Here is a 16,099-nt window from a genome sequence, read left to right as displayed (position 1 = left end):
TAATTACCACCTCTCATTAGTAAAATAAATGAATTAGACCTTTCCAATAACTTTATGTTCCTCAGGCTTTTTGATGAATGTTAAGGTCAGCTCCAGCTATTTGCACATACAGGCCAAAACAGGTGCTGAATGTCCCTTCTAATATATCTGTTCAGTAACCTTTCATTATTTTTTTAGGTTTTGCTTTATAAGGCATTCAAATTAAGAGCAAACTACAGTATTAAATAAACTTTAAAGATATCAGATCATATTAAGCATTTGGGTACTTACAGTTTAAAGGTTAACACAAAATTACATATAAATTTATCAGTCAAATATACAATATTAAGTATGCAGTATATACTTATACTACTCTCATTATCTTGTGGATCCAGAAATTTTAAGCTATACCATGTGGTTCAATTTCAGTTGAGCTGTTAACTAAATATTATTCATAAACCAAATTAGTCTGAGGCAGTATTTTTAATGGTATCTTGGACCAATGCCCAGATAGCTCACAACAGTTCAGTTTCTGCTACACTATATTTACCAATATTGAGCCAGGTTTACAGTAAACAAAACAATGTAACAATAACCACAATTCTGTGTAGCTACACCACTTCCCTTGTCAAGTGAATTTCTGATTGTTAAAGATTGATGGCATTTGCAAAAATGAATATTTTCTTCATTTTCATGGAAATATATCATGCATTTGTGATGAAAAGGGAAAGCCTGTACAAATCTAGTTGCTGTGTCCATTTGGTTCTTTCCCCATTCCAAAACTGCCAAACACTTAAAATGAGAATTATTCTGAGAATTATACTAAGCAGCACAAGAGAGCACACATTTGTTGAAGTTACTCATAGATGAAAGCATGTTGACAGTGAGTATCTGTGAGTAATTTAGAACCATCCTCTAACCTCAAGTTGAATGGCATTCCTAGATATGTGCTTCTCAACTCTTTTTCTACCCTAAAACACCTGAGGAATATGACATACTCCTTTTGGTAGCAGTATCTCCCCGTGGAAGTGTGGCTCATCCCCAAAGTACATCAAATGGGATACAGCAACTGGACTATTCCTGTAGTTTCAAACAAACAAACAAATTCAACTGGTGATTCTTATCACACATACGTCAAACACACTTCCCACACACCCTGTCCGTCCACTAACCACTCCCCACCTTATCACGATTCACTGAATATTATGGCAAATTTCATCTTGAAAAAGCAGAATGTTTGTGTACTTTTCCTAGAAAGACTGTGAAGCCTCAAAATTGCCTGCCAGTGGCAGTGCTGCCCTCCTGCCCACCTCAGAAGAAACCAAGCCTCAGGTAATTCCTTGTAGCTTGTAAAATCGTGGGCCTAGAGCCAAACCAGTGGTGCAGACTAGACAAAAATTGCAGGCCTAACACAGAGGCTGAACAATAAGGATAGCCTACCAAGCTCGCAGAAGTTGAAGTGAGAGGCAGAGGAACGCGTGTGGCAGAGGCACTACTGTGGCGGGCCTGCTGGGGAGAGAACGGACTGCAGAGCACAACTGCTGCTGCATCCTTGCAATAAACGTCATACCGTAAAGCTAAGCCAGTCACTTCCTTGTGATCTCTTCTTTATTACTATTAAAGGGACTCATATGTTTCTTCTGTGTTTTCACTAATTAATTAGGTAGTAAGAAGGATCTCTTTACCAGTAGAATTAAAAGCAACAATCCCCTCTCCTTCTCTCTGGGTGTAGGGCAATGATTGTTAAAAGAAAATGTATTGGCAGGGGCACAGAATCATTGGGAAGAAGGGGTTTCAAACTATGGGAGATTGGGAAGCACCTCCCAACGGGCGCGCCCATCCTCCTGCCCTCAGAATCTACAGCCGCGCGTCCTTACCAACTGGGCGATGAGGTGGGATGCGGCTGAGGAACTGTCTATAACGCCACCTCATATATCCGTGCTCCATAACCTCCCTTGAACAGAATTAATGCTTCCCAGGCAGTCAGGACCTATGGTCTAGAATGAGTGGCAGGGAGCACGGCATGGGTGAGCAAAGAACTCTGCTGCCAGGATGACTCCACAATATGAGTTACATCATCTGCAAACCCCCAATATTTCAACAATCATCTGTGTGCACAGGACTCGCCAAACCTATCTCGTTAAGTCTTATCCTTTCCACCAAGCTCCAAACCTGCTTCTCCCAACTACTGTTTGAAGTTTCTAATAAAATATTTCTCTCTTAAATTGACTACATCCAAAGTTAAATTTGTTTCCGGTACCTGTGCTCATGCTGAATGAAACATGATTTCTGAGTCTCGGTTTCCTCGTACGTAAAATGGAAAGAATACTACCTTCCTTGAGTATTGCTGAAAGTATTAGAGAGCACAATAAATAGTGACAACTACTATTATAACAACTACTGTTACAATTTCAGCGAATTCTCTGCCATCCAGTAATATATTACCAAGTCATGCACTGAATTCTAGTGCCACAATCTCTCTCATGTCTATCATCCCTTTCTACCTTCTCGATCCCACGAACCACTAGAAGCCACAGCAACAGAAGTATTTGTTCTAGCTTCTGATACAGACACTGTATATTTCCCATACAATATAGGTATTAGGGCCAGAAATATGACTCTCCAGAAGCCCCGCAATAAAAGATACGATTTGAACACAAATGATTTCCAGGGAAATTGGGAATGACACTTGTCCATCCATGCAGGCAAATGAATCATAGCATATTCCCTTACCCAGTGACATGAGCTCACCAAACACAAGAGACAACATTTTATTTGGGTCCAATTTCTAGTGACCAGTGAAAATTTCAAGGTAAATACTGAATATACAAATATTTAACCTGTGTATCCTTTTAAATTAACATTTTCTTTTTTCCTTTTTAGTATCCTTTAAGAAATATAACTACTTTTGATAAAGTATATTGTGGCTATTTAACTGGTAGAAACATTAATAACTATAAGGAACAGATGACATCCAACCATAATAGCATGGATGGGGCAGAAAAACAAAATAAAGCAGTAAAACCAGTATGGCTTAGGTAGAGAAGCAAGCATCCTGTGCCTCCTTTAGAAGCCTAAGGGCAGCGGCTGTTAGAGCACTGTCCTCTAATTAGAATCCTACTGGTACCTTTGGTGACCCCAGAAGATTACACTTTGCCATGGATACTACATAAAAATCTAAGATATTTAGCCAGATAAAAATATTAAACCTGTGACGTATTTTCTGCAAACATTTTTTTCTAGTTTGTTGTCTGACTTGATTTTGGTCAGGGTCTTTTTTTTTTCTTTGGCAGCGGGGAGGTGGTAAGAAAGAAACATTTAGAAACATTTAATGTTTACCGATAGAAATAACTAATATGAAAAGAAAAATACTAATCCTTTATAGATGAATAGGCAGCGACAATAACAAACATCACAACTAATTTTAAAACATGGAAAATGTTAAACATCACAAGGAATCAAAGAAATACATATTTCTTTGTATTAACAGGATTTTAATTCTCACTTAAATACATAACTTGTGAGGAAACGGATAAGGAAACACTGCTGATGGCAACCAATTGGTGTAAGTCTTTTAAAAACCAATTTGGCAGTAAGTATACACCAAGAACTTTCAAAAAAAAAGGATGCCCACATTTGGACTCAATAATTCCATTATTGAGAATCTAGCCTAAAAAAATTATCTTAAATGTAGAAAAGCTTAATGCACAAGATTTTTAACCAAAGAATATGAAGAACAATGAAAATTAATTAAAAATAAAACTAGATGTTTTACAGTAAAATATTTTATATTAATTTCATGTTTAAAAACATAATTAGGAATTAGATATCCTATATTCATTGAATAAGCACTTGTGTGACTTTTTTCTGCCTCATTTGTGAACTTTAAAATCTGAGAAAATGTAATTAATCATGCCATCAACTACAGTTATTTCGAATTTACCTTACAAACTATAACAAAACACTTAAATTTTTACCATTCACATGAACAAAATCTATTACAAGCTTGTGAATGAATAGGTGTCATCTAACAGTACCAGGACAGATTAAATATTTAACTAAAAAGGCATCTACAGTAGCTAGTGTCACTTAGGAGTCTAATAACCATAAATTCTCAACTATCCTTGTAAATAAAGGGACTTTACATCCTGGGAAAAGGGTAAAGACCTTATTTCATTGAATTCTTCCTGTAATCTAGCTAGCTAATTTGAGATTACATTCCTTCCTCTGAAGGAAATGGTAAAAAATAAGGAACTATGGACAAGATATAAAAATAGGTTTCTAAAACAGTGTTGTTAATTTGCATGCAAGTTTTCCATGATACACATAAATAAAAGGTAAATACTGCCTATCACTCACAACTAATTCCTCTTTTGCAACATACATACACGTACAGTGTCTGTATCAGAAGCTAGAGCAAATACTTCTGTTATTGTTGTAGCTTCTAGTGGTTCCTGGGATTGAGAAGATGGATGGAAAGGAATGGTAAATATGAGAGAGACTGTGGCTCTTGAATTCAGTACACTTGATATATATGTACCTATGTCAGTATATATGTACGTGTGCATAATACATCTTGATAAAACAAATTCTTATTTCACAAGCATCAGCTAATAAAAATGACCTAATTGTTTAAATCTGAATTTATAGAACAGTTAAAGTAGATATGACTATTCGTAATGTAAAAAGGATACATTAATTTTGTGAACAAGATTCATTGAGTTTCCTTTACATTATACATGCTAGTTATAATAACATATGATCAACTATTTACAAAACTTTTTTAGGAATACGTACTATAATGTGTGTCACTTGTGGATAAGATGTAATTATGCCTCACAATGTTCCTGTTGGGTAGACAGTTACAAACTATGCAAAAATATCATTGGGTGTGCACCTATACAATAAAAAGTCCAACTACCAATAAATGGCCATACCTATCAGCCTGACCATAACATCCTGTATCTACTTTTCATACTGAGATCTATTACCTATTAAAAGAACCTGTCTTTTTCAAGCTATCTTTTCTAACTGAGGTATAACTGACATACAATATTATATTAGTTTCAAGTATACAACATAATGATTCGATATTCACATATATTGTGAAATGATCACCACAATAAGTCTAGTTAACATCCACTATCATATATTGTTACAGAATGTTTTTATTCTTATGATGAGAACTCTTAAGATTTACTCTCTTAGCAGCTTTCAAATATGTAATACAGTGTTATCAACTATTGTCACCATGATGAACATTACATCCCCATGACTTATTTATAACTGGAAGTTTTTTAATTTTTGACTCCCTTCACCCATTTACCCATCCTTCACCCTGCACCCCCAAGCCTCACATCCGCCTCTGGCAACCTGTTCTCTGTACCAATGAGGCAAGCTATCATTTTACTATTACAAAAAAGATGTAGTGTTGAAATTGAAAAGCAAGAGAAAGTAGCCACTCAATAAGAGAAAACATCCATCCATCCTAAACTTTAGTGATGAAAACTGATTTTTTTAGCATTTTGCCATCTTCTTATATTTATCAAAGAAAAATGAAAAAAATCCAAATAAATATAAAGCCTTCCGATTATTGGGTCCCCATTTGTAATTTTAAAATTATTTTTTGTTAATTCACTGTATGTGCAAAAGTAGCAGGATAGAATGACACTTCAAAAAACAGCTATTCCTCATTTCTCCTGAAATTGAACTACTATTCTGCACTTCATGGCTCTTGTTTATTTGTATCTCCAGCACCTAAAATAGTAAGTACCTAATACAAAATTTTTAATGCATGAATGACTCTCTTAGATCAGGCATAAGGCACATAGAGAATTCTTTGGTTTCTTCTAACCAAGGCATTCAAAGGACAAGTGTAAGATATCCCCTTAGATAACCTATTTTAGCATTAGTGTCCTCTCGGTATCCTTAAGATTTGGTCTCTCAATAAAAAAACTAAACTGCTTAACATGGACATTACCAACACCCTCCCTTCACACTGATTCCCAGTCCCTACATATAAAGGGTGATTTTTTTTTTTTTTTAATAAATTAGTCCATTTAGTTATGGGTGGCAGATTTTTGTTGTTTTGGTTATTTTAAACCAAAAAAAAAAAATCTTTAAAAGTTACTAACCTCCTTTTCTGCTGTTTAAATCTAGATTAGGGAATCAACAATAAAAAGATGGTAGAGGGCTAAAAGAGGGGTCTTGTAGAAAGAATGTTCCGTCTAGCTGTTTCCATTTAGCACTGGCGAGTAATAAGCATCCAAAATCCTGCATCCAAAATCCACTCCCCATTGTTGTCCTTAAATCCCAATGTCAATGACCAGAGAAGCCTCAGATCTAGAGAACTTACTAACAGATTAAGCCCTCCTAAAGGTCTTCAAGAGTCATGTTGGATCTAAGAAAGAGACCCTTTCTTATTCCTGAGCCACTGTATAAATCCAGTGTTGACCAATAACATGCCTTAGTGTCCAAATGTGACTCCTCAGTGATAAAATGCCAATAGTTAGCTGGATCACAGCTAGCTAACAAGTAGCAAGGAGCTTTTGGCAGCCACTGAGCGACTGCTCATGGGACTGTAAATAGTTATTAGCAGTGAAACTAGATCAGCCTGATCAAATTTTCAACAGAGCTTATAACCTGGTGCTAAGGAGGTGTGAAAAATTAGCAATTGGTTTCTGACATTGTCTTCTTAAAGTTCTTCGTCATGAACAGTGAAGCTAAAAACCAGATACAGTGTCAAAAATGTGTCTTTGCAACCACACAATAATACTAATTCCCAGGCTCCATTTTAAGCACATTTAAAACATTTTTTTTCTTTTTTTTTGTATATTGTCAATATCAGTTTTAGAGAAAATGATACCTGATATAAATACAGATATTGAAGATGCTACACTAGACATTAAATCTTCTAGGGCAGGGATAATTACATCAGATAAGATAGACAGTAATAGGAATGAAACATTTTTAACAATTAGATGAATAGTGGGTCATAAAAAAATACTACTTTGCTAATGATTCATTTATGTCCTATATGATAGACAAATAATGCTATGAGTATGGATTTGGAATTCGATAATTTGGTATGCTTAGAAATAGAAACATTTACCTTATACAGACAGGCAAGTTCACAATTAAAATGACTACTATCAATTTTGGGGATATAATAAAAAGGGCTAAGATATGAAAATGAGAATAAAACACTAATCAACAGTTTATAGAAATATGGTTAGTCATAGAATTTAGTAAAATTTTCTGTCCAATCTTCTAGCTAAGCTGTATATACACTGGAAATACAGTAGTCGGAACACCTGATAATAGTAGTTACTCTCCACTTGAATCCACCTTGAAGACTATACTTTATACTCAGGCTTCCACTTGCCTGTGGAACCTTGATATACACAGTTTAAGTCATAGTCTTTACTTCTACCTGCTTGTATTACCCTTAGAGAGAGCAGCTTTTCCTTTATATCCACCCAGAACACTACTAGCTTCTTAATCCTTGTTGACTAACCTTGGAGATCTTCCCATCCTCTATTTCAATGTTTTAACATCAAAATTAACACCAAATACCAGACTTCCACTGGCAGAAGTGGAGGAGTAAGAGGGACTGAACTTGCCATCTGGCTATAAACAACTAGAAAACTGGATATAATACATGAAACAACTGTTTTAGACATTGGACAATAGGAATGCAGGCCTATAATACAGGAGAAAGGGAGAACAAACTGTATTGCATCCTATCATCATCCTAGCTCTCTGCCTCAAGGCACATTCTGGAACACAGACAGGGCAAGAAACCTAAATATAAGACAATGGTCTCTTAAGTTGTGAAGATTAAAAAACTAAATTTGGGGGAGGTTAAGGCAGCTGGAATTCATGGGCAGATATCAGATAGGTGGAAGCTACACAGAAAAAAGTTCCAACAATCTGCATAGAGGTCTCTGAGCACATGTGTAGTGTGAAACTCCACTGGCTAGGCAAAGAACTCTCTCACAGAGGGCTGGGAAAGACCTCAATGAACACCAAGATCATTCAGTAGAGACCCCATGGATCACACTTCAGAAGTAGGACTAAACTAGCCCTAGAGTAAAAGTAGACTTACCCTACTAACGGTGGGTAATTTTAACAACCCAAACCAAGCTTTTAACAATATGCAAGTGTACCCAGATTATTCTCGCTAGAAAGCAACTTTAAGCAAGATAAGTAAGTACCAAAGACAAAGTGATACTGGGTACCAAGTCAATATTAAAATCACCTTCAGAATGGTAAATGACTTGGCCAAATTGCTAAAGTTGTATGAATCGTTACCTCTACACGTAGAGCAATATGAAATACTAAGCAAAACCAAGATAATGACAAACATTCTGTTACTGCATTTTTTTTCATTTATTATTTTAGTTAGACATTTATCATTTATAGCCCGCACAAAGTGATAAACCCCTCTGACATCGCACACAGCCGTTACATTTCCACTGTCTCTATTCCTTATGCTGTACTCCACATCCTGTGACTATACATATATTAAATTATAGTTGACATTCACTATTATTCAGCGTCAGCTTCAGGTGTACACTGCAGTGATCAGGCATCTAAACCATCTCTGAAGTGGTCTCCCTAATGGGACAAGTGTCCATCGGATACTCTACAAAATCTTTACAACCTTATTGATTATGTTCCCTAAACTGACTTTCGTATTCCCATGACAATCTTATGGTTACCGATTGTGCTTTCTAATCCCCTCACCTTCTGCTCATCCCCACTCCCGCTCCCATCTAGCAACCCTCAGTTTTTCCTCTATGTCTCTGAGACTGTTTCTGATTAGTTCATTCATTTATTCTTTTCTTTAGCTTCCACATGTAAGTTAGATCATATGGTATTTGTCTTACTCTGTCTGACTTATTTCCCTTAGCATAATGTTCTCTAGGTCCATCGTATCATTGCAAATGGTAAGATTTCGTTCTTCTTTATGGCTGTGTAATACTCCATTGTATAAATGAACCACAGTTTCTTAATCCAGTCGTCTACTGATGGGCATTTCGGTTGTTTCCATGTCTTGACCACATTTTCATATTATGCATTTTTATTCTGTGACATTCTGGAGTGTTCACAGTTTTCTAGCATGTTATATCTCTAAATTTTGAAATGAAATCAATGGAGGGAAAAAGAGTTCACTTAAAAAATTCAACTAATGCCAAAATATCCTAGAACAGTTACTTTTTCAATCAAAGGATACTTGTACTTATATTTAGATCCAATAACACATAAGTTCCCGACCTAAGAGACTAATACTATAAATGGTAATGAATTATTTTTTCCAGATTCAGAAAATGAGTGTTGCTTTTGTGCTAGGAAGACACAGTGGGTATCAAGATTTAACTAACGTATAATTACCACTGATAAACATTTCCTAAGAGTTAAATAAATGCAAATCAAGAAACACAATGATCAATTCCCCACTACTCTATAGATCCAGACTAAAGATAGAAGTTGCATAGAAGTTAAAACATATTTTTTCAAATAAATTTTCCTATCAGTTTTACAACAGAATATTTCTTCATGCATTCAAATATGAGTAGCAAAAGCACAGTAACTCGAACTAAATATTTGTAAGTAGCTTAAAAATTATTAGGTTGTAAGATTTTATCCAGCTTAATTATCTTCATCTGAGGTAAATTTTCCTTAAAAAAAAGAAGAAAACTAAGTGTAATGGTAAAGCTTCATTTTTACTTTTAGAATTAACCATGTTAAATTTATGTTCCAGTTCAGAACAATTAATATCACATATCTCATTATTCAATTTCAGTTACTTTTAATGGGTTCATTACTTAAATGTCCTTTCCTCAACTTAATTGCCTAAGAGCACTTCCACCAGAAAATAAGCAAATAAAGCATAAGGGTTTAATAAACTCAGTCAAATGACATTAAATTTTTTATAGGAGAATTTTGGTATGTCCATTTGAAATTAGTGTCTTTAATGAAAGTCTAGTTAACCTTTACATTATATTTATTCAAGGTTCCCAACATTTGTACAGAAAATTTAAAGGCAGAAAATAAAATTATCTTTGCAAATTATTTCCCAACGGAGTAATTTTAGCTAAATAAAAAGTGATCTTAAATAAGAACTTTTTAACTTTAAAAATATGTATGTATCGTTGACAGTACAACACTATCTCTGGAATTTATTTTAAAGAAAAAAAACACAAAGATTTATATTAGGATTTTCATGACAGAGGTTTTCTGACAGCAAAATAAAAAGTGGAAATAATCTGTACGTCAAAGTCTATGGAACTTATTATAGTACACCAATTGCATATGTGTGTACATAAAATAGAAGTATACAGAATAAAATGTTAAAAAATAATTACAACGAACACTGACAATACCAAATGCTGGTGAGGATGTGGAGCAACAGGAACTCTCATTACTGGTAGAAATGCAAAATTGGTACAGCGCTTTGGAAGAGTTTGGTAGTGTCTTACAAACCTAAACATACTCTTACCATACTACCCCAAAATCATGTTCCTTGTTATTTACCCAAATGAACTGAAAACTTATGTTCACACAAAAGCCTGCACATGGATGTTTATAACAGCTTTATCCATCATTGCCAAAGTTAGAAGCAAACAAGTCCTTCAGAAGGTAAATGGATAAACTTCAGTACATCCAGACAATGGAATATTATTCAGCATTAAAAAGAAGAGCTATCAACCCATGAAAAAATACATGAAGGATCCTTAAATACATATTACTAAGACACTCCGTAATACACTACAAAGAAGCCAATCCGAAAAAACTGCTGATTCTAACTATATGACATTTGGGAAAAGGCAAAACTATGGAGACTGTAAAGGATCAGTGGTTGCCAGGATTGGGGGAGGGGGAATGGGTTGGGAGGGACGAACAGATGGAGCAGAGGGGATTTTTAGGGCAGTAAAACTGCTTTGTATGACACTACAATGATGAATACATGTCATTATACATTTATCCAAACCCACAGAATGTACAACAGAAGAGTGAACCCCAATGTAAACAACAGACTTTGGGTGATAATAACGTGTCAATGGAGGTTCATCAATTGTAATAAATGTACCACGTTGGAATGGGATGTGGATACGGAGGAGCCTATGTACGTGTTGGGACAGAAGGCATGGGAACGCTCTACACCTTCTGCTCAATTTTGCTATGAACCTAAAACTGCTCTTTAAAAAAAAAAGAAATATATATATGATATATATATATGTATATATATGATATACAAATATATCATATATATTATATATATATATATAAAATGTACTTAAAGGTGATTACAATGGATAATGGAGCTTCTTACTTCCTTCTCTATATTGTTCTGTATTATGTAATTTTCTATAATCAGGAGAAAATTATTTCAAAACTTAGTCATGAGTTCATAGCTTCTTCCCCAAGCTTATCATAAATTATCTACATGTAACATTTTCCTCAAGTACAGATGAACAGTAATACCTATTCTAATAATAAATTATTTTAATATACTATAACCAAGAAAACATCTTCTTTCTAAATAATGCGTAAGAAAAGAAGATGAATGGCAAATGCTTAAAAGTAGTCTAATGTTTTTCCTCTGACTACTAAGCACGGAAAATAATTTATTCAGAACTTCTCCCTGGCTTTACCACTCTTATTTTTGTTAATTCTTCCTCTTAATTCTCTTTTCCTACCTTTGCACTTGCCATTTTGGCACTTAAATGTATTCTGCTTTACATTTGCTTTCCTTTTCCACTCATGTTACATTCCCTACTATTTCTTGCAACTTCTTTTTAACGTTTCCCTTATTCCACTTCCTTAACCACACAGCCCAACTCCTTGCTCATCTAGCTATAATACTTTCGGCGATGTCGTTAGTTGAGCCCACCTCATTATTGTCATATTTAAAGTATCTACATTAATATGCACCATTAAGTGAGGCTAGTGCTTATAATCCATTTCCCACTTTCCCTAGAGCAATTCTGGAAGAATTTTTCCCCATAACAAATTCCAGCAATGTCTTTGATCTGTACACCTTAGGGCACAAGCAGAACAGGAAAGAGATGCAGAACACAACTATACACAAATTGACCCAGAACTCTCAATACCACTGAAGAAAGAAGGCAGTGTTCGAGGGAAAACCCCAACTCAGGAAAAAAATGGGATAATTCTTTCCCTCTGATTTTCAGAGGGTGGAAATGTATGGTCATTATTTTTTCAAATCATTATTTGGAGATTTTTTTTTTTTTAAGCTCCATATACAATAATCAGAATCACAGGTTTTTTTCCCCAGGCCTTAATCTATTTCCTAGAGTTAGTTTGAAATATTTATACATTTACAGCATTTGCTCTTTCAAGCCATTATTCATCTCTTTATTAGACAACTCTTAAACATCTCATTTGTGTAAAGTACGGAGAACCAATAAAACATCATTAATTTAGGGCCCACTAATGCAAAATTTATGGCAATATGATCAGAAAATGTATCTCGACACCAAGAAAGAGTTTAACAAATTAGTGGCATAAAAATAATTCTAAATATCTAATTTTAGAAACAGAAACTATTTTTTAACATCCCGAGAGAGAGATTTTACAAATAAAGACTTATGCTCTAGTTAATAAGCTCCTACTATTATTATTCTAGGCCGGCCTTACACAAAAACAAAACGAAGTTACACATCTTGCCCTCAAGTGATTTTTCAGACTTGTTAATAGGACAAAACATGCAATTAAAAATAAGATCAGTAATAAAAAGTCACATATGATGGTGTGCAGACAACAAAAACATCAAAAATTCAAAATAGGAAGAGACCATTATAAGAGACCCTTGACAAAAGGGCTTTAACTGACAGAGGCAATGGCATTTAATTTAGGTATTAAGGGAAACAGGATAAACAGGAAGAAAGCGGGGAGGGTTTAAGGAAAGGATAATAGCATTAAAGAATTATTATAGGCATACCTCAAGGTATTGCGGGTTTGATTCCTGACCGCCACAATAAAGCAAGTCAGATGAATGCTTTGGTTTCCCAGGGCATCTAAAAGTTAGGTTTACACTATACTGTAGTCTATTAAGTGTACAATAACATTATATCTGAAAAAAAAGTACATATCTTAATTTAAAAATACTTTATTGCTACAAAATACTAACCATCATCTGATCCTTCAGTGAGTCATAATCTTTTTGCTGGTTCAGGGTCTTGTCTTGATGTTAAGGGCTGCTGACTGATCAGGGTGGTGACTGCTGAAGGCTGGGGTGGCTCAAATAAGACAACAATGAAGTCTGCCACATTGATTGACTCTTCCTTTCACGAATGATTTCTCTGCAGCATGCAACACAGTTTGACAGTGCTTTACCCACAGTAGAACCTCTTTCAAAATTGGAGTCAATCCTCTCAAACCCTGCCATTGCTTTATCAAATAAGTTTATGTAATATTCTACATCCTTTGTTGTCATTTCAACAATCTTCACAGTATCTTCACCAGATGCAGGTTCCATTTCAAGAAACCACTTTCTTTGCTCATCCATAAGAAGCAACTCCTCATCCATTAAAGTTTTATCATGAGATGCAGCAATTCAGTCACATCTTCAGGCTCCTCTTCTAATTCTAGTTCTTTCGTTATATCCACCGTATCTGCAGTTCCTTCCTCCACTGAAGTCTTGCACCCCCTCAAAGTCATCCATGAGAGTTGGAATCAATTTCATTCAAACTTCTCTTAATATTGATATTTTGACCTCTTCCCATGAATCACAAATGTCCTTAATGGCATCTAGAATGGTGAATCCTTTACAAAAGGTTTTCAATTTACTTTGCCCAGACCCATCACATGAATCAGTATCTATGGCAGCTGTAGCCTTGCACAATGTACGTCTTAAATAATAAGATTTTAAAGTCAAAATTACTTCTTAATACCTGGGCTACAGAATGGATGTTGTGTTAGCAGGCATGAAAACCAACACTAACCTTGTTGTACATTTTCATCAGAGCTCTTGGGTGACCAGGTGTACTGTCAACGAGCAGTAACATTTTGAAAAGAATCTTTTTTCTGAGTAGTAGGTGTCAACAGGAGGCTTAAAATATTCAGCAAACCATGCTGTAAACAGATGTGCTGTCATCCAGCCTTTGTTTTTCCATTTATAGCGCACCGGCAGAGCAGATTTAGTATCATTCTTAAGGGCCCTAGGATTTTTGGAATGGAAGTGAGCATTTGGCTTGAACCTCAAGTCAACAACTGCATTACCTTCTAACAAGAGAGTCAGCCTGTCTTTTGAAGCTTTGAAGCCAGGCATTGACTTCTCTCTAGCTATGCGAATCTTAGATAGCTTCTGCTTCCAATATAAGGCTGTTTCATCTACACTGAAAGTTTGTTGTTTAGTGCAGCCACCTTCATTACCTTAGCCAGATCTTCTGGATAACTTGCTGCAGCTTCTACATCTGCACTTGCTGCTTCACCTTGCACTTTTATGCCATGGAGATGGCTTCTCTTCTTAAACTTCATGAAGCAACCTCTGCTAGCTTCACACTTTTCTTCTGCAGCTTCCTCAGCTCTCTCAGCCTTCCAAATTAAAGAGAGTGAGGGCCTTGCTCTGGATTTGGCTTTGTCACAAGGGAATGTTGTGGCTGGTTTGATCTTCTATCCAGACTACTTAAAACTTTCTCCATATCAGCAATAAAGATGTTTCACTTTTTATCTTTCATGTGTTCATTGGAGTAGATGTTTGATTTACTTCAAGAACTCTTCCTTTGCATTCACAACTTGGATAACTGTTTGGTACAAGAGGCCTCACTTTGGTCCTATCTCAGCTTTTAACATGTCTTCCTCATTAAACTTAACCTTTCTAGCTTTTGATTTAAAGTGAGAGATGTGCTAGTCTTCCTTACATTTGAACACTTAAAGGCTATTTGTAGGGTTACTAATTGGCCTAATTTCAATATTGTTGTGTCTCAGGGAATAGGGAGGCCCGAGGAAAGGAAGAGAGATAGGGGCACGGCTAGTCAGTGGGGCAATTAAGGACATATACAATATTTATGGATTAAGTTGTCTGTCATATTTTGGTGTTGTACGTGGTGCCCCAAAACAACTACAATATAACATCAAAGATCACAGGTCACTGTAACAAATATAATAATAATGAAAAAGTTTGAAATATTGTAAGAATTACCAAAATGTGACATAGAGACATGAAGTGAACAAACGCTGTTGGAAAAATGGTGCCAATGGACTTGCTCAATGTAGGGTTGCCACAAACCTTCAATTTGTCAAAACCGCAATATATGCAAAGCGCAATAAAGCGAAACAATAAAACAGGTATGACTGTATATTTTATGGACACTGGTGGCCAAAATAAAATTCTCTGTGTACCTGAAAGGATTAAAATGATTTCATAAAATATTCTATATATATCAACATGCAATAGAAAGCTTTTATTCTATTACTATGGAATATAATAACAATAACAACTTATATGACAGTATTTTATAGCTTATAAAATGTTTTTCACAAGAAAATATATTATTATTTAGCAGCAGCTTCCAGAAATTTTGTTTTATTAAACATTTCTTCATATAGTTCTCTTTTAATTCTTTTCAGCTTATATTAAAATAAGCCTGATAATGTACATTTGCAATTGAAAAAGTGTTCATCCAGATGGCACTCCCTACGGCATTTCCTATTATAATTTAGGTTACTGTGAAAAGCTTTGGAATATGGAAATTTATTTTGTACCTAAAAACATAAGGAAAACCCCACAATTTAAAAAAATATGATAAAGTGGAATTGATATTTTTCAAATTTAAAGTTATCCAGATTCTTCAGTAATGTTTGTATCTAAAGTAATTTTTTTATATATCACTATATAAGAAGCCAAAATAATCAATTGGTAAAAGACAAAACAGAAGCGGGGAGAAAAAAAGGATTAAACACAAACGAACTTCTATGAAATTAATCTTCAGATAACCAATTTCCAATCAATTGTACCAAGAAGTATTTAGCACACATGATGCCTAAATCAATGAAGAGAGAGTGAGCTAAAAGACCTTAGACGTCTTTAAGTCCAGATGGAAATAATCAAACTAATTCCTTGATTTTAGATAAGCAATCACAGCATAAT

General features: G+C 35.0%; 1 protein-coding gene across 7 annotated transcripts in view; it reads right to left on the bottom strand.

Annotated features, from left to right (window-relative positions):
* SSBP2 (single stranded DNA binding protein 2) overlaps positions 1-16,099 on the bottom strand; it is a 272,802-nt gene that overhangs the window by 203,287 nt on the left and 53,416 nt on the right. The window contains exon 1 of one of the 7 annotated variants that reach the window (XM_074328766.1): positions 978-1,033. The exons of the other annotated variants lie outside the window; for them this stretch is intronic. Within the exon in view, the coding sequence (XP_074184867.1) occupies positions 978-1,018 (41 nt within the window). The 5' untranslated portion in view covers positions 1,019-1,033. Of the gene's footprint in view, positions 1-977; positions 1,034-16,099 lie in introns of those variants that run through there. 7 annotated transcript variants of the gene reach the window in all.

This window comes from Rhinolophus sinicus, linkage group LG03 (assembly GCF_036562045.2).
Source record: "Rhinolophus sinicus isolate RSC01 linkage group LG03, ASM3656204v1, whole genome shotgun sequence".
NCBI classification, from domain to species: Eukaryota; Metazoa; Chordata; class Mammalia; order Chiroptera; family Rhinolophidae; genus Rhinolophus; species Rhinolophus sinicus.
Note: the sequence above shows the minus strand (reverse complement) of the source record. Positions and strands in the feature narration are given on the sequence as shown.